The sequence below is a fragment of the Drosophila mauritiana genome, chromosome 2L (genome assembly GCF_004382145.1).
Source record: "Drosophila mauritiana strain mau12 chromosome 2L, ASM438214v1, whole genome shotgun sequence".
Classification (NCBI taxonomy): Eukaryota; Metazoa; Arthropoda; class Insecta; order Diptera; family Drosophilidae; genus Drosophila; species Drosophila mauritiana.
Genome location: NC_046667.1, coordinates 17,731,786 through 17,753,146, shown reverse-complemented (window position 1 = coordinate 17,753,146; position 21,361 = coordinate 17,731,786). Strand labels below are relative to the sequence as shown.

At 41.7% G+C, this 21,361-nt stretch overlaps 2 protein-coding genes across 3 annotated transcripts in view; both read left to right on the top strand.

The window, feature by feature from the left end:
* The window catches only part of LOC117147604, a 112,457-nt gene that overhangs the window by 49,821 nt on the left and 41,275 nt on the right, over window positions 1-21,361 (top strand). Inside the window, exons 3-7 of one of the 2 annotated variants that reach the window (XM_033314563.1) lie at window positions 6,703-6,774; window positions 11,220-11,958; window positions 12,274-12,653; window positions 17,483-18,731; window positions 21,022-21,120. In XM_033314563.1, coding sequence (XP_033170454.1) covers window positions 11,655-11,958; window positions 12,274-12,653; window positions 17,483-18,731; window positions 21,022-21,120 — 2,032 coding nt within the window. In that variant the 5' untranslated portion in view covers window positions 6,703-6,774; window positions 11,220-11,654. Of the gene's footprint in view, window positions 1-6,702; window positions 6,775-11,219; window positions 11,959-12,273; window positions 12,654-17,482; window positions 18,732-21,021; window positions 21,121-21,361 lie in introns of those variants that run through there. The other variant, XR_004459851.1, reaches the window with a different exon arrangement.
* On the top strand, window positions 13,187-14,029 carry LOC117147627 (caltractin). Its single transcript, XM_033314595.1, has one exon. The coding sequence runs from the start codon at window positions 13,296-13,298 to the stop codon at window positions 13,854-13,856; it is 561 nt and encodes a 186-aa protein (XP_033170486.1). The 5' UTR covers window positions 13,187-13,295; the 3' UTR covers window positions 13,857-14,029.

Sequence of the window (21,361 nt, the reverse complement as noted above, 5' to 3'; positions counted from 1 at the left end):
TAATATAATTTTTCAGATTCTGAAATATATTTAAAAAAAATGTATAAGTGTAGATTAGAAAGTCTCAAATCAATTTTTAACATAAGGCAAATAATTTGTATTGCATGCTTACTTCTTATTTTTAACCAATTATTAAATTGGCTGTATTGATTTATCCCAGTAGACGGGATATATTACTTATATTCCCTTGTGGCATAAAACTCCCACCGATTAAAGAGAAGGCATCCCCACATCCCTCTCGATCATTATCTCTCATACACCTGGGCATGTACAAACATTTATATCAATATACACGAAAAAGCATTATGACCAAAGGGAAGGGCTCATAAAAAATTCAAAACGGCTTAAGTAGCTTCAAAGTAGCGCCAGAAACAACAAAACAACACGCCTGAAAAGTGAAAAGTACACGAAACTGTAGTGGGGAAATGGGGTATTGGAGGTTACCACTGGTGTGGGGCTGCAGCTTGCTCTGCAGTGACCCGGAACAAACCTGACCCAAAAAAACCGACCCAGCTCGACACGCATGTTTATGTGCTTTTTACAGCTGCTCTTGGCTTATCTTTGGCCCGAAGTTGCTCCATGTGAGCGTGTGCTTGGTCGAAAATGATTTTAAAAATAACTTTTGCGGTCATTTCACTAAATGTTTGGTGGTCGGGGTTCTTTTGGGTGAGGCTCCGTGGATAAGGGTTGAAAATATTAGGTAGATGAAGGGGATGCCCAAAAGTAGGAGCTGTTGTTTGGAGGCTGCGGCATACGTTGGTTGGTTTCTGGCAAAATCAGTTTTTTCTGGTTCCATACGACAGGCAGCTTATTAATAGCGTTTTAAAGGCGAGAACTATTAAGGACGAGAAAAATTAAGCCTAAGTTTACAGTCTAGTATTAATGTTGTTAGGCTAACAACAAATGTAATATTTCTATGAATGATTTTACTTTGTATAAAAATACAATATATTTAACATATGCTTCTTAGTTCGCAAACTTTTAAAATTCTCCATGTGCCTTTCCAGGAACCAAAAAAAATTTGTGTCAGGCGCTAAGAAATTGGCAAAAAGTTTTTGCGTGTTGTCTGGTTTTCATTTCCAACTGCCAAACAGATAAAAACGCACTTTGCCAGGTAAAAGTCAGGAAAATGGAGATGGGTACGGTAGAAAAGGTGCGTTGGGAACCGAATAAATACGCGTGCGTTTTCTTACTACTGTGTGTGTGCCTTTTTTATTGTTGTTGTGCCTTCATATGGCTACAATATAAATTAAAATGGCAGGCACTCTACGGTCGTCAGGAAAGCCGGGCTTGGGGCATGGCCAATGAAGTTTATGTGGCGCGCACTTTACGCGAAATCACACAGCACCCTCCCACTTTCCTTATGTGCCCCGAGCACTTTGCCCTCCAGCAGCTGCCACATAAAATAATATATTCACATACACATGCCGCTGAAAAATAGTTGCAAGAAAATAGTAACAAATTATAATACGCAGACGTGCAAATAGAAAGAGTGCTCTCAAAATAACATGAGAAAATATGTAGAAAAAATGCAAGCTAAAATTATTTAAATAAATAGCAAAACAAATAACAATCGAAAGCTTTTCCTAAAAAATCATACATTTATTTGGATTCGCAACTCTATTATTTTGGCTCAGGTTGTATTTACCAAACGATATATGTACATAGTATATGTGCAAATGAAAATGTAGAGCAGCGCCTACAAAAAGTGAGACAGAGACAAGAACAACACAGCAGAAAGAGATGGCAGTGTGGCAGGATGCTGAAACAGATTCGACTCTTAATAATTTCCGCACTCGAGTTGATCGAAATCATAAAATTTTATGAGCCTGCCAAGAGCCGAGTAAGTGGAGCCTGTATCTCTCTCTTTTTCTGCCTGACACTCGCCATCTCATTCCACTCTGCAGCTTGTGTGTTGGAAAATGGCTGCCATACTCAGTCAGTCGGGGAAAGTCGAGAAAAAGGCCAACAATGCGACAGATAGACAGTCAGACAGGAAAACCGAGGGGCGGGTAACCAAAGGAGGCTGTCAGAAAACCTTTTTTAAAGCCGCCGGATAAATGAGCGTTAAAGTTATGCCCGGTTTTTTTTCAACACATGCTTGGAAGGGACGAATATGATAGATGGTTAAACTCTGGAGGGAACAGAAGAAAAAATAAAATATTTTTCTGTCTGAGGGAGATCTATCGAAATTTTCAAAATGTCGCTCCGCTTCAGAAAGCAATATAGTCAGCACTTCTTCGCAATAACTGAATAATTGTTTGACTGAACAGCACAATTCTGTGGAAAACAATATTAAATTATTGAGTTATATTTCAACAGGAATTTTGTATGCGGATTTATAATTTCCATGTTTTCCATCTATGCCGAAAAATCCTGCAGCGTTTCCAGCTTAAGCTCGGCCAGCTTTTCTAAGATTTAATATTTGCTAACCATAAAACTCAAAAGGCAACATTCGGCTTTCGCTGGAGTCCGCGAAAATTCTGACATTCCCGACTGGCTTTCATTTTTCATCAGAACGGTATTATGTGAAGCTTCCACCTTTTTTCCTTCCACCAGCTACAATTTGCCATTACGTCGATTTATGCGCTGCTGGGACTGGATGATATTTTCCCGTACCACACCCGCTAAATAATGCACTTGGGAAATTAATATCCCAACTCCGGCTCAGCATTGGGAACGCAGAACGCCTTCGGCTGCATTAAGTCATCATTTTCGTGGGAGGAAAGTGCGGGTCGAATTGATTGAAGTTTTTCCAGACAGAATAAATTAATTCGATTGTGCAGTACAAGCTGCTCAATTAGCAGAGGAGCCTTTGATGACCCGGGGATTCTTTGGGCCTCTCGCCTGCAAACTCTCTTCACTAATTGTGTTGTTTGTGCATTGCTCTCGATAGCTTCTTCAGCAAGGCCGAAAGGCTACAAGTTTCTGCCATTTCCCTGCATGTTTTTCACGTCTCCCAAGGCTGTATGTTTGGTGGGTTAATGCTGGGCGGAAAGAGACCATGTTAACCATCCAAAAGAGAGCAGGAAGGCAGCCAGGGAGCCTCCAACAATAAAATCCAACAAAGGCAACGACAGTAGGGAAAACATAAAAGTAACGAAGTGTTATGAGCTGGAACCTATTACTACCTTACTAAAAATATTTTAATATCCCTATATTTTAGTTACAGAAATTTATCAGCAAAGTATGTTTGAAAGAAAGTGCAGTATATTTTTTAAAATTAATATAATATTGATGTATTATAGCTTCTTTAAGCTACCTGAATACCCACATGCTTTATATATTAGATTCACAGGGTATTAAAGGCATCAAAAAACAAAAGCCAAGGCTGTAGCTGCTATGCTTATTATGCCAGGCATGTGAGTTAATTCTTCGAACAGTTGAGGTTGTGGTTAATGTTATTTTTGTTGTTCTTGTTTCGCGTTCGCAGTATAAAGCTAGGAATATGCCATCATTCCCCCCATTTTGCCCCTCACCTTACCGTACTTTCCTTGATCATTATTTTTATTTCAGTCGCGTGCATGTAACACAAAAATGTATGATGAAGATGTTATTTGATACCGCAAGCACACAGCATCGGATAGATAAGGTGCCTGCACGAAAACACGGGAAAAACTAAAGGAAAAGCGAAGGAAAGTGGGAAAAAGCGTTACCACGTAGATGGCCAATAATCGAGGGTGCAGAAGGGGAAACTGGAAGCCGAGTTGAAGTCAAAATAGGTAGTAGCAGTAAATTGGGAACTAAGACTAGTTAGTTAACTTCATAAAAAATAATATAGCCATTCGACAATGGAAACAACATGGTTAAAGTTGTATAAGCATAATTATAAATGTGGAATGTAAATTAGTCTAAGTACATTAAAGGTGTAAATGCCTAAAAAAGCATACATACTTTCTGAAAACTGGTGACATGCCTTAAACAATATGTTCGTTTTCAAATAAAGTTTCTAATAAGGATTTCTTCCAGTTACACCTTAAAAAAGACTCCGTAATAATAAATTCCCCTCAAAATCACCAATGGCATGCAGCACTCCACTTAGTTATGCCCAAAACCTAATTACAGCTACGGTCATAAGACATTACTTCTCATCCACGGAGATTTCCGTTTAAGGAGCTGAAACCCTTAAAGCAGAGTCTTCGCGCTAACGACTGCATCATTAACCGAAGTGGAACCCCCAATCGACTCATCCCACCTCAACCTCATTATCCCCAAAACCAAGTAGAATTATCGACACCGAACTCCTTTTCGGATACAGAGCCAAAAATTCAACTTAACTGATACATTTAATTTTATTTATAACGCACGCATGGCCAGAGAAGAACAAGTCCTGAGTGTTGTATAAGCATAAATATTAATGCACTCACCAATGTTGGGGGATAAGGATAAGAATGTCCCGAGCCATGTTCGGGATACCTGAAAGCAAACTTATTGGCTTATTAAAGCCTAATGCTACACGGAACTGTGTGTGTTTGTGATAATGGAGCCAAACAACACCTCCGCCAGGATATCCACCACTTAGGCCAGCTACACAGGTAGAAAACTGTGTGAATAAATGAACGAAATGTTATCTCGTAAATTCGATTCCTTTTCTTTAGCATCATGCAGTTAGTAATATTTCAAAATAACATCATTAAACATAACAACTTAATAGGTGACTAAGTGCCATATAAAAATTTCAAAAGTTTAAAATATTATTTTTATAAAAACATGTTTTTCCACGTGGATCTCCACACATCTCTAGTTGCTTCACCATTGAAGTCGTGTTCAACACTGAATATTAATGCCTTAATTTTCTGCAGCCCACTGCTATTCAATATCAACGAGGATTCGAAAAAAAAGTAGGAAAAGAGAAACTTTGGCCCAACAAAGTTGAGCTCATGAAATGGTCAAAACTGTTTAAGCCACGGCCAATATTGGGCATTAAGTAGGCTTTGACGAGCAATACCCATGAATAAGAAAGAAGCTGCATAAGTTGCTGTCCGTCTTGCTTTTATGAGGTTCAAAAAAAACAAGCGAATAAAGTTTTGGGCTGATACATATGGCTCCGCCCATCGGAAAAACTTTTTAACTCAATTTTGCCCTGCCACAATTTTGTTCATCTGGTTTTTGGCATTTTTTAAATATTTATGTTGTTACGCTGTGCTTAAATTTATGAATTTGCCAAAGTATTTAGTCAATAGCTCAGCCCGCCAAAGGCCCAAGGGAAAACAACAAGAACTTCTTGATGCTGCATACTTTATGCTCCCGCCCATCGAACTAAGTGGGCAATATTTATGGAAGTAAGGTCTCGAATTTATGTCCAAAGTTTCGGCTGCTAAATGTGCGGACAGTTGAACAAAAGGCTGAATCGCATTATGAAATCTTAATAGATGGCCAGAAGAGGAAAACTATTTCAGCTTTTAGGGGGGTTTCCTAGCTTCAGCTATATGTATTTTTATAGCTCACCTATGCAGTAAAGCTAAGTTCACTTGTCTTCATTAATTAATAAGAATACATTTTCACTGAATGTTTATCTTAATTAAATACTGTTAATGAAATGCAATGCAATTATGTTGAAGGGAACTCCATTTACCTCCCCCATTAACAAATAATATTAATCAGGGTACGCAGTAAAGCCAATAATTTAATTTATTCACGAATTGTCATGAGCTGCCAAAATGGCAAGTAAAGCAAACAAATAAATGCACTTCAAATCAGGCAAGAAATTCCGGTTTAAAGTAAAGTTACATCAATTTAATGAACATTTCAGTGCTGACACTAACAAACAGATGCGATTGGGATTCGGGGCGACTGTTGTTTCCCCCCCAGCGAATTTTCTCCAGGAGCATTCGAAGTTGAAATAATTTAGGGGCGTATATCCTGAGTGCAGCTCTGCATTTGAGCATTGTTTTCAAGGCCCCAAACGACCCGGCCCCGAAACTCGAGCAGCGGCAATTTCCGCTCCAAATGCTCGACTCGGCAGGGGAAATTATTAAAAGCGAAACCGGGCGCGCTATTATTTTTTGACACTGATAAATTTACGGAGCAGGACGGGCAATGTGGACCAGCAAGGACCTTGTAGCACTAACCTCCTCTAGAAAAGACGAGGACTTCATGGCTAACAGGAAAGTAATATAAATCGGTCCCCGGGGATAAATAACTCTATATTAGTTATGACAGTGTGTGTTTGGCAACTGCCCTCGGTTTAGTTTTTTTTTTTTGTATTCGCTGCCAGTGTGTTTGTCTGTGGCCTTTATAATTGTTAGCCAGCGTTTCTTTATGACCAACATAATTATGCAAATTAATATCATGCAAATATGCAGTTCCACAGCCAAAAGCCACTGTGACCAAAGCACAACAAAAATTATTCAAAATAAATTGCACACCGAGTTGGTCAGCTCTTTGAGGCGAGTGGCTGTTGTTTTATGTTTGGAAGCAATAGTAAATAATACTAATTAAATAAATGAAAGCTAAAGTCAAAGTATGTGTCAAGCTTGGAAACTTTAATTCGATTAAGAAGAATATCAAAAATAAATAATATGATTAAGCGTGTTTTAATTTAAGCAACTGAATAATTAAGTAAGCTAAGCTAAACTAAAATATTAAAAAACAATTTAAAGATTGATTTATTTTTACGTATAACTTTCCAGATAAATCAGTTTAATCATTCCTGTTTTAAATCCAAAATATTAAAAAACATTTTCCATTCTTTCATTTCAGAACTGACTTGCACTTCGTGAAGCCAAGTTCACCTAATATTGGTTTACTCAAAGGACAAAGGGCGTTTTCAAGGTTCGTAAATAAGAGAAAATGCATTGAAAAAATGAACTTAAACTTTAAATAAAAATAGTGGCAAAGATCCACAAAGACCTCTAAACCCCACCAAGAAAAGAGGACAATGACTAAACTTTTGGGGCTGACTCTCACAAATAAAAGGCGAGAGAATGCATAGCGGATCTCAGCGTTTTTAGCTGCTAAAATTCAAAACTCTGGCCCAGACTGCTCTGCCACGCCCACTTATATTTAAAGCAAAGGGGGGCGTTTATCCATTCTGAATTCTTCGAGAAAATGTCGCGCATTGTTTGACTTGAGCTATGCTGTAAGTTATTTCTATATTTTAAGTCACGCTCGCCATTGTGGAGTGCTTTTTATTTTGCATCCACAAAAGTCACACATATACGCACAATTTCCAAGCGCGAATTTTTTTCCCAAATTTTCGGGAATAGCAGGAAGCCTTTTCTTTGCGACATGCTTAAGCTCAAGCTTTATGAGGCCACTAAAATGGGGAAGTGAAAGCACAGGAAGAGGTACATAAATATATAAGCGAAGTATGTGTTGGTGCTTTGAGCACACTGAACAAAATATTATGCCTTTAATTTAATACTATTACAGTTTTTAATATATTAAAAAATTGGCATCCACATATTTTCTCTCTGTGCATCCGAGGATGTTTGTATACGCGCGATTGCTGGTGTTAAGTCAGCTAAAAGCCTTTGGTCCAACCACTTGAATTTTCGGGTGCAGCGCAACTTTTTAGAAACGGATGCAAGCTGAATTACACGAGATAGAAGCGAGGGGGGGGGGGGACTTGGCGCTCGGAGGAGGGGCTCCACAAAGCCAGATGACTATTTGTGGGGTGGCAAGGATTCCGGGCGATTTCTGGGGGGTCAGTGAGCCCGAAAAAGTTTTATGCGAGCGCCAAAAGTGCAGTCAACGCACTTAGGGGCAAAGTCTAAAAATATGAGTTGCGAATGGGATTGCTAAATGTGCGAAAAGTGGACGAGGGGGGAGCTAGCGCCGGCATTCGAAGCTGAAACTGCCAAAGTTTTCGTTTAAATAAATGTGGCAGCTTAGCCGCAGGCAGCTGGCTGTGGAAATAAATTCCGTAATGAGGCGAACTCAGCGAGAATTGGTTGAAATTGATTAGAGGCTTGAAAATTACAGCGAATCGCGTCTTATGTTAGTGATAGATAAAAGCAGTTGAAGTGCTTTTTGTTTTTTAAATATATTTAATAGCACTATTGCACCTCAATTTTTGACAACCGCTTCAAGTGCTAATATAATTAAGCAAACAATTTTATATTTAATGTTATAATAAAAGCTTAATAAGCATACCAAAATAAAATGCAAACAGAACCTGATGTTCAATTATTAAATACCGTTTCAGTCCAAACTGCTACTTCTGCTTCTATTGTTACACTGTTCATGCCTTTTTCTGGCTAATTGTTGCTTTATTTGGTTAGCTTTACAGCCTTTAGAGCCGCACTTTTATTTATTCAACACATATTTTCTAGTGTATATGTCTCTTTCTGAGTACATTTTAGCAGCTTTCTCTGGCGAAATGATTTATTGCGTAAATTTCATTAATTTGCTGCGCTGTCATAAAAACGACAGCAACGCAAAAGCGAAAAAGAAGTGGAATAAAACAAATTTGATTTGCTCCTGTATGCATAAGCTTATGAGCGTGCATGTGTGTGTGTGCGCCAGTTGTACGTGTGCGTGTTAAACAAATTTTTATAGCCCACCTATGGGCGCTGCATACACTCCAAATGGTATTTATGACCCACCGCCAGAGAACTCATTATACGATCCCTCCTCCGGCCCCGAATTGGAATTTTAAAATACTTGTACATTTTATGCCTCTCGTTGCGCTTTTTATATTTTTATTTGCAATGTCAAGAACACATGTTCGGGCTTTTTGGTTAAGACTACGTGTCAAAAATTAAAAATGACACCCACTCGTTTCTAGCCCAGTTTATCAAGTTATATGCTGCTTGATTCTGGGCTTTTGTCTCTGTTTCCGACTCCTCGTGCATATAAATCCGTCCGTAATAGATCGTGTCTAATTTATGAGTTACGCGAGCATTACAACAACTTATTACATCACACTCGTACGAGTGTACACATGCGTGATTACGTGGGCGCAGTGGGAATTTCCTGAAAAATACCCTTATCGAGGAATGAGTTGAACAATCCCACAATATACTAAAATTTGATCCACCGCGTAGTCAAACATAGTAATTAAAATATAAGATAAACAATACAGTATATTCATACAATAGGAAAATCTTTCACTTACATCAGAGTAAATGCAGAGCATTTAGAATTCGGTACCTCGAGATTAACTTTCCCTGTAGCTGTTTTTTCAACATTCTTCTAATTTACGCTTTGCGTGCTCTTGGCCAGAAACTCTTGGCCCGGCTTGAGCATTTTCCATTAAGTCTGCAGCTGCCTTGCTCATAATTCATGCCACCCACACACTTACGCACACTCACACTCCGGCACCCATACGAACACAGAGAGAGAGAGACAGTCACAGATTGGGGCATGTTAATTTGTAGGCCAGTGCAGGCGGAAGTCCTTTTTGAGGTCTTTAAACGCAAATGAAAGGCAGGACGACGCTTTTACTGCTGCCATGAACCCATGTATCACTTGTGTTGCTATCTCCCTCCACATCACACTTTCAGTGCGTTCTGCTCCAAATTAGATTTTCATTTGAGTTTGGCGTTGTCCCTTCGTGGTTTCCCCGCACTCATCCCTATGTTAGTTATCAGGAAAAGGACCTCGCACTTTACGACCACTACGATAAACCAACTTCATATATGTACCATCAAACAAAAACACCCCTTAACGAGGCAAAAAACTAGTGACGAAGGCACCTTCAGCATACAAAAGTTTTGATGTCAACTATTGTGACGAAAATTAGTTGAGAGCTCGAATAAATTATATACAATTTCAGAGGAAATGTGCGAATACAATTTTGGTTTTTATTTTTAACAACATTTAGAAAAAGTATAAGTCAAAGTACTGCTACTATTTGGTATCTATTTTAAAACTATCACATTGATAGCTGACATCACGAGGAACAATTCCCAACAATCCGAAACACTTAACCGAACTGGAGTTTCACAACAATGTGAAACAATTAACTCATTACAGGCGCTCATTAGGTGCCACAAGTTGATTAAAGCCTTCAAAACTTTGGCCAAAAAGAATGTTTGGGATGGGGCTGCCTGCTTGCAAACAAAAGTCCCAAACAATTTGCTCCCCGCCGAGACTTGTGACAAGTGAAGTGACTCTCGAAATATGCCCAAGATAAAAATGTTTGCTGGTGTTGTGTGTTTGGTAGTAGCTTGTTTGGCTGTTTGGTTGTTGCTGTTAGCTGTCGACGAAACTTGGCGATGGCAAACTTCTTAAAAATACTTAAGAAGCGATAAATATTGCAAGTATACACACATACATACGCACATTGCGGGTGCTACGTGTGACTCTTGAAAGTTGGCTCAAGTTGCCTATTTGTTTCTTTTCATATTTATGCCCCTTCGGCTCGCTCAATTTATATAAATATATATATGTATATAAATATATATAGAAAGACCAGAATCGGTGGAACTTATTCGTGGAAGCCACTTGTTGTTGCCGCTTAGCCTGTTCTCATTATCGTTTAACGTTATTATTACGTTGCATACTTTCTGGGGCGCACGGCTGTCATGCCATTCCCTTATTTTTTTGGCCCTCGAATAAATTCCGTGTGCCCTTCCCGCCTGCTCACTTGATTATTATATTTGTTTTGGCTTTTGTTTTCGTTTCGCCGGCTTTTGCTTATTAAAAAGTTGCCATCGATTATGCGAAAAGTTTGACATCAAAATATTACAAAGACGAGGGGAAATATTGTTGCCTAGCATAGCGTTCCATTTCGGTCTTAAATTACTCAAGTGCCGCAGAAGAAAAACTTCAATCAACTGGGGGATCAGAAAGTAAATAACTTTTTACAACACGCGCCCGAAAAATCAATAGACCGAAGCCCAGTTAATTGGCAAGGTATGTTAATTTAGCGACAGGTGAAATAATAAAATGAAGATTATTATTAAGAGATAATTTATATGATAGAATTTAAGTTAAACTACGTACTAGAATAAAAATATCAGACAATAAGTATATTAATTTTGTAACCTTCGGCTACAATAAAATTTAGGTCGATTCCCCATAAAACCAAACTTGATTGATGCCCAGAATTGTACTCAAGCATTGGCAGCTTACTTTGCTTGGGAAAAGTCCTTGGTAAATAAGTAAATATCTGCCCCCATAAATTATTTGTACATATTTACAAGCACACACACTCCTTCTGATACTCTGGCAAACAATGAAATCAATTTAGAATAGACTTTTCAGCACACACATATCGCCTAAGCCTAAGCTTAATCTCATCTCTCACTCTTTTTGCCGTCTCTTTGCAGTTATTATAGACAAACAACCGGCGGGACTAAGCCAAGTCTATTAACAGGGCAAACAAAGCCAGGCCGCCAAAGAGAAACTGATTGTAAAGAAGCGAAAAGAATGTAGGCAGTCCAAAATGGAAGAAAGTCGAAAAAGCTGGCAATGAGAGGGCCAAGAACGCAAGGGGCGCGGGCCAGAATTGAAACAGTTAGCTGGCAAATCGGATTGCGAATCTGCTGTATTGACACAAGGAAACCGTTAGCCGGCTTAGCCAGCAAGAGGGCAAATTTAAAATTAAGAATATAGCAAGCAAGCCCGTTTGAAATCAAAGTGATATGCTAATGCCAAAGTCGCGAAGGACTTGAAGTCGTGTGGCATGAATATTTCATGAGCGCAGGAGTGATGACAATAAGCCGGCTCCGGGAATAAAAGAAGCGCAGAGTGAAATCAGAACGATGACGGAGCTAAGACGAGCTAATGGCCTGCACAAGCAGCACTCCCTGAGAGATCGACAGGTGCATCCCATGCTGCACGCCCTGGCGGATCACGGCTGCAACCTGAGCAGCGGTGGCAACAGTGCGGCCAGCACCACCAGCAGTAGTACGGCCACGGCCACCACAGCACTTGGTGGTGCCGGCGGTTTGGGCGGTGTCGGTGGCCTGAACGGTGGTGCCGGCATAACAAGTCAGCGGAGCGTGGAGTTCGATGAGCACGACATCTTCTACGTCTCACCATCCAAGCGAAAAGGAGCAACTTCAGGTGGGTAGCACCCTTTTTGGGGGGGTAAATAAACACCAGGCCCATCAGTCAATCATATTATAGTTTTACCAGCTGGCTCATTAAGCAAATAAGTGTCAGAACTTACCAACTCGAATTAAGATATTACAACCTTTAGTGTATATTGCATGTACAATATCCTGTAAATAATAACTTATTATTTTAATGAGACACTTAAGACTTTATTCTGTTAATCTTAGGGTAAACAATTAGCGCCTCTCATCCTAAGAATGTGGTAGACGGACAGGACTAAAACTTTAAATGGAAGCTTAACAACTTTTTTTTTCTATCTTCCAGTAGGTTCCTCTGGCAATGTGGTGACCTTCTCGAATTTTGTGAGTGAACAGCGCCTGACGCCCTCGTCGTCGAACCGCGGATCCCTGAAGCGGAGCAAGGGCCGCTCCAATCAGTCCCTGTGCAGCTGCGATGCCGGCGACGAGGCCCAACTGGATTTGCAACCGAATGCGGCAAGGCCGCTGTACGAGTACAGTTTGGAACGAAAGCGTAAGACACACACCTACTCCTGCGAGCAGAATGCGCAGATACTTATGAGACTGGAGCGCGAGCGTAATCGTAAATTATCGCTGACTGGGATGGAAACGGGATTGGGAATCGGACTGGGAGTGGGATTGGGAATGGGATCTGGAGGAGGAACAGGAGGAGCAGGAGACCCCCAGGTGAGTGAAATCCCGCTACACTTTGTGTAATTGTAAATGTAATCATGAGCAGCCAACGGCACGTGCCTCCACCAGAAATACAGCCAGAGTTTTGCAACAGGCAAATGCCATAGCCAAACAGAGCGTGGCACGAGGAGGTGGATGTTGTAGTCTAACGACCGACTGACTGACACCTGCCACACCCACTGACTCTTGGGGCTCGGGCTCAGACCACCAAGCTGTCTTCGAATCGCGGGGGGAATGGAGGAGTCTTAAAGTTCGCCAAGCACTAGGGCACATATGAATTTTGATTGTTATGGCAAATGCTGTGAGGCAGCACTTTGGGTCGATAAATTAGCCGGATGCAAAGTGAATTTCAGAGATAATCAAAGACAATACCTTGATACCTTTATACCTTTCTTGGAATTAAATATACTCCCATATGACCTTTCTAAGTTATTTTTTTTTTCAATAGCTTTGTGTCTTTTGAATGTAAATTTCTTCAAAGTCAAGCCCAAAACTTTCGTAACCGAGTAGGTCTAGTCCACAACTGTCGGCAAGTTTGAACAGCCCGCCCAATTTCTACACAGTATACGTTCACATTCCCAGAGAGCAGATCGATATTCCTGCCGACTCCCACATCGAAAACCCGAAAAGATCATCATGTCCGGCAAACGTCTTGGTAGTATGGTGTCCTCCGCCAGTGTAATGCATTCGAGTGCATCGATCTCCAGCAGGGCTAAGAAATCGAAAAAGCCCAAGCTGCCGACCTTTGACCTTTCGCTAAGCCAGAAGGTGGACATTAAGAAAGCCTTCGATTTGTTCGACACCCAGTGCACGGGCTTTATCGAAACCAAGGAGCTTCGCGTGGCCATTCGTGCCCTGGGATTCGAGCCGAAAAAAGAGGATATAAAGCGTATGATGGACGAAATCGATAAGGACAAGACGGGAAGGATTGCCTTTAACGATTTCCTATATCTAATGCGCCAGAAGATGGCGGAAAAGGACTCTAATCAGGATATGATGAAGGCCTTTTCCTTCTTCGACGACGATCGCACAGGCGGCATATCATTCATCAACTTGAAACGCGTGGCCAAGGAGCTGGGCGAACAGCTCACCGACGAGGAACTGCAGGAGATGATCGACGAGGCCAACGTTTCCGGTGATGGTGAGGTTAGCAAGGAGGAGTTCCTCAACCTCATCAAGAAAACCAATCTCATCTAGTTGCATTATGTTTATTTTTATTCCGCAATTAATTTGTGTAAACGGGAAACGACGTTGTATCTAACTCATATAGATTTACTCATTTCAGGCAGACACATCAATCTGACTCAAAACCCATTACAGTGAAGAAGTTTGGATATGCTTCGGTTCAATAAAGACTCACAGTGAATTCATTTTGATATTCTCTATTATTGAAGTTCCAATCTTCTTGAACCCATATTTTTGGGAATCTAAATGGGTTCTTCTAAGTTGTTAGTTGAATATTCATAACAGTTAAAGGATAGTTAATTTTCGTTTCATCGTTATATATTTCCATGTTATATATTTCCTAATTTTTGAAATAAAACAATTTCAGATCGCAGGGAATCTCATAGTCCTTGTTTTTGATATTTTTGCGAGTTTGCTGGCACAGGCCGCTGTCATGCATAACAAATCTCTTTGACACATTTGATGTATGCCTTTCCATGGGCCTGCTCCACTTTCGGTTGTCAGTTTTCAGTTGAGTTCGTTGCAGCAAATTGTGGCTGCAATTTGGTGGCATGCGTGGGCGCATTTCCAACTGCCGGAAGAGCTTTTCCATTTCCCATCTCTGCCTGTGCCCGTTTCTGTTCCTTATTCACTCTCAACTCTGTGTCTTCGGTCCGTTGTTCAAACGGCAAACATAATTTAGTAGCATCGTTTTTAGGGTTTTATTTACGCTATGCGTTACATTTAGCTCCATTTAGTTGCTAGTCGCATTCGGACTTTAAATTTATCAAACTCTAGTTAAAGCAGATTGATGAATGGATTGATATATGATATGTATTTGTTATCACATCAATTGGATTTTCTTTAAAGCAGCTTTAAAGTAAGGGGAAAATGTGATGATATAGCTCTGACATGGTTTGACTCTACATGTCCCCTGCCAACGCGACGTACACGCAATACAATTACCGAACGCTAATAGGAACTAAAGTCAACAGCAAATTTATTAAATTAAATCATATGTCTAATAAAATCTGTGAATAAGCCACACACTACGTCCATACTTCTCACACGAAGTTTTAATGGCCAAACTTGCCACGTTTACAGCCCTAATAATTGGCCAGTTTTTCTTTTTTGGCCAGCGGGCTTTAAAAGCCAAAACAAATGCCGAAATGGCCCTTGATAAAGTCGTAAAGTTAAAAGCTCTGATGGATAATTACAAATTGGCAGGGAGAATGCTGGGACTCGGACAGGAAAAACTAAAACAAACTTGAGTATTTATAAAAGTTTTTTGCTTATTGCTTTTGCCAAATCGATTAAAGGCGATTGCACTTTCGGCGGGAGAACGGAGTTCCCAGTACAGGGAATAGCGAAAGTTCCAGTAAAATATAACCAACACTCAATTTTACGAACATTTAACTAAATACCCGAATAGAGGGAAAAAGTGAGACAGAGAGATGTTCGTAAAAAACTTTTTCGCAAACTACAAAACTGCCATAACTCAACATTACGCCCGACACACAACCCCCATAGCCATTGCCATCGCCATTTTCCCATGGCTAAATTGTTGTAACTGAAGCAAGAAAGTTGAGAGGAGAAAGCGCACAGTCGCACATCCATGCACATGGCTACATAAATTATAGTAAAAAATAGCACAAAATTGCAGCAAAGTAGACGAAAAATTATTATAAAATGTGCATTATGAAATTTAAAACGAGACAAAGACGCAAAGCATAATTCAAGAGAGCACTAAGATGGGAAGCGTAGAAAGGGTGGATCCCGGGAAAATGTCCACGCAAAAAAGTGGCTCAACGAAAGCCGGGAGAAAAGTCGCGTGGAAAAACTAAGGCGATATATCAAGCAATTTAATGCTTAAAACAGCCACGAGAGCGGTTCACCACAAGTCTTCAAACTCATTCCCTTTTCCCCCATATACAACATGTATATCCCAACCCTTTCGCAACGCCATAAACTCGTCTTCAAATTTGCGGCATAAGCACCCAACAACCATTTACTGTTGCATACATTTTTACGAATTTATTCGCTTAATAACTATGTACGCTCGTTGGTAAGGGCTAAAAGAAAGTAGACAGCTCGCGTTTAATTAGAGAGTGATTTGCCTTCGCAGCAGCTGCAAGTAACTAGTAAAAGCCTCATGAGAAAAGTATGAGGGCTCAGAAAAAATAAGTAAGTAAAGAAAAGAAACTATCTTTAGTTGGATACATGTAAACTATGCCAATTAGAAGAGAAACGCATTTTATTTTACAGCCAATTATGGTTCAGGCTTAGTGGACTAAGACGGCAATTCCTTTAAAAAAAGTAACAACTACTATATAATTGGACTAACTAAAAATAAGAAGGGAAAACACATTTTTCATCTTGTTCAATTTATCTGGCCAAAAAAGTGAACCTTAGAATAAATCAAAACAAGAAACAGAAGATTCGAAATAAGTGGGCCGTTTACAAATTGGCCCGTCTTAAAATATGCAGCACACGCCACCGCTAAATATTTGCATAAATTATTTGAGCTGTCGTCGGACGGAGGGTAAAAAAGAATAAATAAATTACCAAATGAAAATATGAAAATTTCAATTTCCACTTAAGCAGCGGACAGGACATCGCCATTGAAAGGGACAAGACAAAGTAAATAAAAAATAATCAACAAAAAGGACACAGACAACAATAACGAGCCGTGGGCCGAGGTGTAAGAATTCGACCAGGAGTGGTGGGCGTAAAGCAATCAAAATTCAAAGGAAATTTTTATTAATGGCAATGCGTCTCGTTTCGCCCAGACGCATAAAAATAATTCGAACCCAAAAACCCCCTGAAAAAGGAGGGGGGAAGCAAATCAATGCAAATGTATTTCCCGTAACTGAAATTCAATTTCAAGTCCCCAAGCATCTCCTGCCGATGATTATGACGATGATGATGATGATGATTTGGCTGATGCTGACCGTGGCAAATTCAATTAGGGCACTTGGCATGGCCCCGACTCTGGGAAACTTCTGGGAGTTTTCTGGGGATAAACCTTTTTCTTGCCCATTTTCGCACGCCTTTTATGGCTCCCCAAGTGTGTGTGTGTGTGTGGAAGTCTTTCAGTCTGAACCGGTGTCTATGGCATAATTAAATTTTATGTAGCCAGGGGGTCAAAGGAGCGTCTTCACTCCGCCGCACTTTGCCCCATCATTGTAAATCTCGGGTTCCTTCTGCCGAATTCTCGCCAAGTAACGTCAAAAGAAGTGCGTTGCATGTTTTCCAAAACTCGTTACGAGTAAGCGAAAGTTTTTACGGTATTGAAAGGCAGTTTTTATATCCTTCGTAGGATGAATTTTAATGCTTATGGGTAGCATGCTGGATAAAAGCTTTGTCATCTCTATAATATGGTATTATATATCATTTTACTTCTGACGACTTGACAAATGCATGATAAAGAAACTAAAACTGGAAAAATTAAGTTAAATTAAGCTGTACAAATAGGTCATTGTATGTATGCGTATGCAAGGGCATGAACTAGGCTACATATGGATTTATTCCGAATTCAATCCTTTTCAAAGGCACGTTGTGGGTTTACATCCGACGGAAGCTGCTCATGTCCATTTTGATTTAATCCGATTTCCCTTTTGTCAACAGCTTGATACTCACATCCTTCTTTCCCTTCCCAGAGCGACACGCCCAGCTTGTCGGATGTGGATGTGATACCGCCTGTGCCACCACCCCCATCAATGAAGCGCAATGGCAGCATGCGCAGCCTGCGATTGTTGCAACATCTGCAGCAGCAGCAGCAGCAGCAAAGCAGCCACAACAACAACTTGGCCCAGCTGTGCAGCAGCGATCTGTTGCAGGAGTGCACTAAGTCTGCATTGGATGAGTGCACTGCCACATTGCTCAAGTGCACCACGACCAGCAATCACAGCAGCAGCAACAGCAATGCGAGCAACAATTGCAACATCGCTGCCAGCATTAGTCACAATAATAACAATCAGGTGAAGCCGGACCTCTGCCAGCCGCCCGGCCACGCCCACAACCATAGGCACAAGCTGCACGGCAATGCCACGCCCACGCGCACGCCTACGCCAACCACCACCAACCCGCCACCGCCCCCGCCCCCTTTCGCCGCCCACGAGGAGGACGAGATATTCTCACCGCACTCGAAGAAATCGGACCCCAGCCTGTGCTTCCTGCCGGGCGGTAACACATCCTCGAAATACAATACGATTGGGCCGAGCAGCGATTATGCACGGCATTTGGCGCACTACAGTCGCTACCTGCAGAAGCAGCACCACCAGCAACAAATGGCCCACTTTCAGCAGCAGCGCTGTCGCTGCTTCTCCCAATCCTTGCTGAGTTTCCCGCAGCAACAGCAGCAGCAGCAGCAGATGCAACATGCGGAGCAACAACAGCAGCACAAGGCAGCCCAGCAGCCGGCCATCTTTCACACCAGCAGCATGGACTGGTCGCTGCCAATTAATAGTCGCAGCTTTGGCAATTTAGTGAACATCGATGGTTCCGGCGGTACTGGTGGTTGCCGTGTGCCGTACCAGAAAATGCATTCGGGAACCGCCGGATCAGGTGGTGCAATGGCAAACGGCTGCTTGGGACTGGCCGCCTCGTCCACATTTACGCTCACATCCTTCGACAGCGATATCGGACACGGGCTGAAAGAACGCGAGTCGCAGACATCGCTCCATCATCCGCACACGCTTCCGCATCCGCACACCCACTCGCATCCGCATACGCATCATTATCACGCCCATGTGGGTGGTGCAGCGGTGGGTGGTGCGGTCGGCGGATCGGGTTCGGTGACGCCGCAGAAACACCACCAGCTCCACTCGAGCGTGACGAGCATCATGCCATGGAAGCACCGCCAGTGTCCCAGCAGGGGATCCTCCAGCTCCGGCACGAATTCGTTCCGTAAGTACGGGGGATTTTGATTGTGTTTTCAGGGGAACTGTTTTCCAAAGGGATTATTGACTGGCGCCGTGCACCACAAGGGTTCGTTGGCTATTTTAGCGAAAGCCTTACACAATGCATAGAAAAGCTGAAATTTCGACCAATATTCAATTTCAAAGCTAAATTTGAAATGCAATGTATTCCAACGTGAGAATTATAAATTGAAAGGAACTGTGAGCTGACATTTGAAAAGTGATGGTTGTAGATTGTCTGGTACAAATAAAAGTTCTTTCCGCTTTCGAACGTCCTTCAATACCAAATTAAGCACATTGTCTTGCAGGCGATCATTTTGAAATACCCATTTGAGACGAAGCCATCTGACGTCTGCATCTGCATCGGTATTTGGCTGGTTATTCCGCCAGACGCTGTACATGACATTGCACTTAATAATCCACTACCCGTTCTCCGCTGAGCCACGCCCCCTGAGGGCCATTGCCATTTAGTCGTTAGCCGTTTGATTGCGCTTCGTGTAACATGGCTGCTAAATGTTAAACGTTGCCAATGCCCGCGTGACTTTGGTCTCATCATCATCAGGAGCAGAAGCATCGGCAGCGGCAGCGGCAACGTTGTCATCCTCGTCGCCACCGTCCTGGCCATCATCATCATCCATCGCCCAGCTCCCATCCTCGTCATGTCTCCTGGCAACTGCAATTCGTTAGCAGTCAAAAACTGCGTAACTGCGGACGATGTCCTGTCCCCTCAAATTTATGCAAATCGCTGTTGCGGCCGCTGGCAGCTGGACTCGTTACACCGGCAGAAAAGAGGATTCCGATGTGGATGTTGTTTTAATGACCCCTATAGCCATTTTAAATAGATTGGGGAATTCCATATCTATCCTTCCTTTCCTTTCACTTTGATATCTTCACACGCAGCTAGCTTTCGTTTGTAAGTTTTCTTCTCTTGAATTACCCACAAGGGCTACAATATTTCGTGCGGTGCACGCACTCCTAGCTCATGTAGCAGCGAATCCCATCCCCCGATTCTCGTTAGGTTGCACATTGCCTTTCATTTGCCACTTGCTTATCGGTAATTCACTTTGGAGTCGCCCAAGCGCCGGCCACTGTAATCAAATGGATACATTGCAACCGTCGCTCCTGCTGTTCAGTGAGTCAAAACCGAAACTCGAACCCGAATCCAATGAGCAGGAGCTGGTTTTTCGCCTAACTTGGCTTATTTGCTTTGCTTCGGCTTCAGCTTCACTAACATATCTATCCACATTCGCCTTGATCAATCCGATTTAGTTGCATAATCAAATTCTGCTTGCAATTACAAATTACCAGTCGACATTGATAGTCGGCATAAGTGAAATCGTATAATGAGATTTGCATTTCCATTGAAGGGTTTTGCTTTAGTTTCCAGTGGCTCGGATTTCCGTTGAACGAGAACAAACATCTTGTCAGTCCTTCACAATTTAAGGCAATTAGACATCATAGGGCTGTCGTGAATGCATCAAGAGTTGTATTAAGATATTAAGATAATTGTTATGTTCCCACCAAGTTCCTGTAACTATCCGGAAATATTTTAGCAACTATAGCATTAGTTATTTCTCAAGCTAGAATAAAGACCATTTATTTGATTCATACTTATTGAGGCAGCTCAGTTCGAAAGCTAATCAGTGTGTTTACTCAAATATAATACAACTTTCCCGGAGCCAGATGAACGTTTCTTGAATTACAAAACCGAGATTCTTTTTGTAAGATATTTGCAGCACATATTCAACAAGTTGTTCTGCTTGATGGATTTCGATTTACTTCATTGGACTGTCGAGAGAAGCAGCAAAAACAACTTGAAAATGGCTTTTCTTGCCCCTCTGTACATTTTGGAACCGAAGACCAACACAGCATCTCAATTTTAAACGTTTAACTAACCATATTTCCTTATTATCGTTCTTTTCGCTTCCTTCTCGAACGATGCAACTCGATGCTGATGGGGATGATGCCACCGTGCCTTCCTGAATGGACGCTTTTTTATTTCCCTGATTTTCCTGATGCTTTTCTGTCATTGTTGTTGCTGCTGTAATCAATGCCACTGTCATGGCAATTTGCACACACACAAAATGCAACACAACAACGAACAATGAACCACCATGTCCATGATGACGATAATGGTGATGATGATGGCAACGATGCTGCAAACGACTTGGCATTGAACTGCCAATAACAACGACAACAATCGATGCGGAACCCTTGGTCATCATGAATGCTGATGACGCCACCTCGTCCAACATCTTCTCGTCCTGGAAAACTTGCAGGATTCGATGCAGCCAAGCACTGGCTGGCAGTGAGCTCCATCCTCCTGATAATTGGCGCTGCCAGTGTGGCCGTGCCACTGGCGCTACGTGTGGCAGCAAGTGAGTATCGCACCGAATCGAAGTCCAAGCGGGGGCCCCCAGTCCACCTACACATACCGCACATATCAAAGACGTAGGCATGAACACTTCATAGACAATAAATCAATTACCATAACGCATTCGACACGAGGGCCGCCGCTGGGAGTGATTCTATGAAGCTATATTGTTGCAAAGGGGCCTCTAAACTAGTTAGCAAGTGACTCTGCTGCGCACAGAGTGAGGTTTTAACTGGAGGGTAGAA

Coding starts and splice junctions, on each gene's coding strand:
- LOC117147627 (XM_033314595.1), top strand. CDS start 13,296: ATGTCCGGCAAACGTCTTGGTAGTATGGTGTCCTCCGCCAGTGTAATG.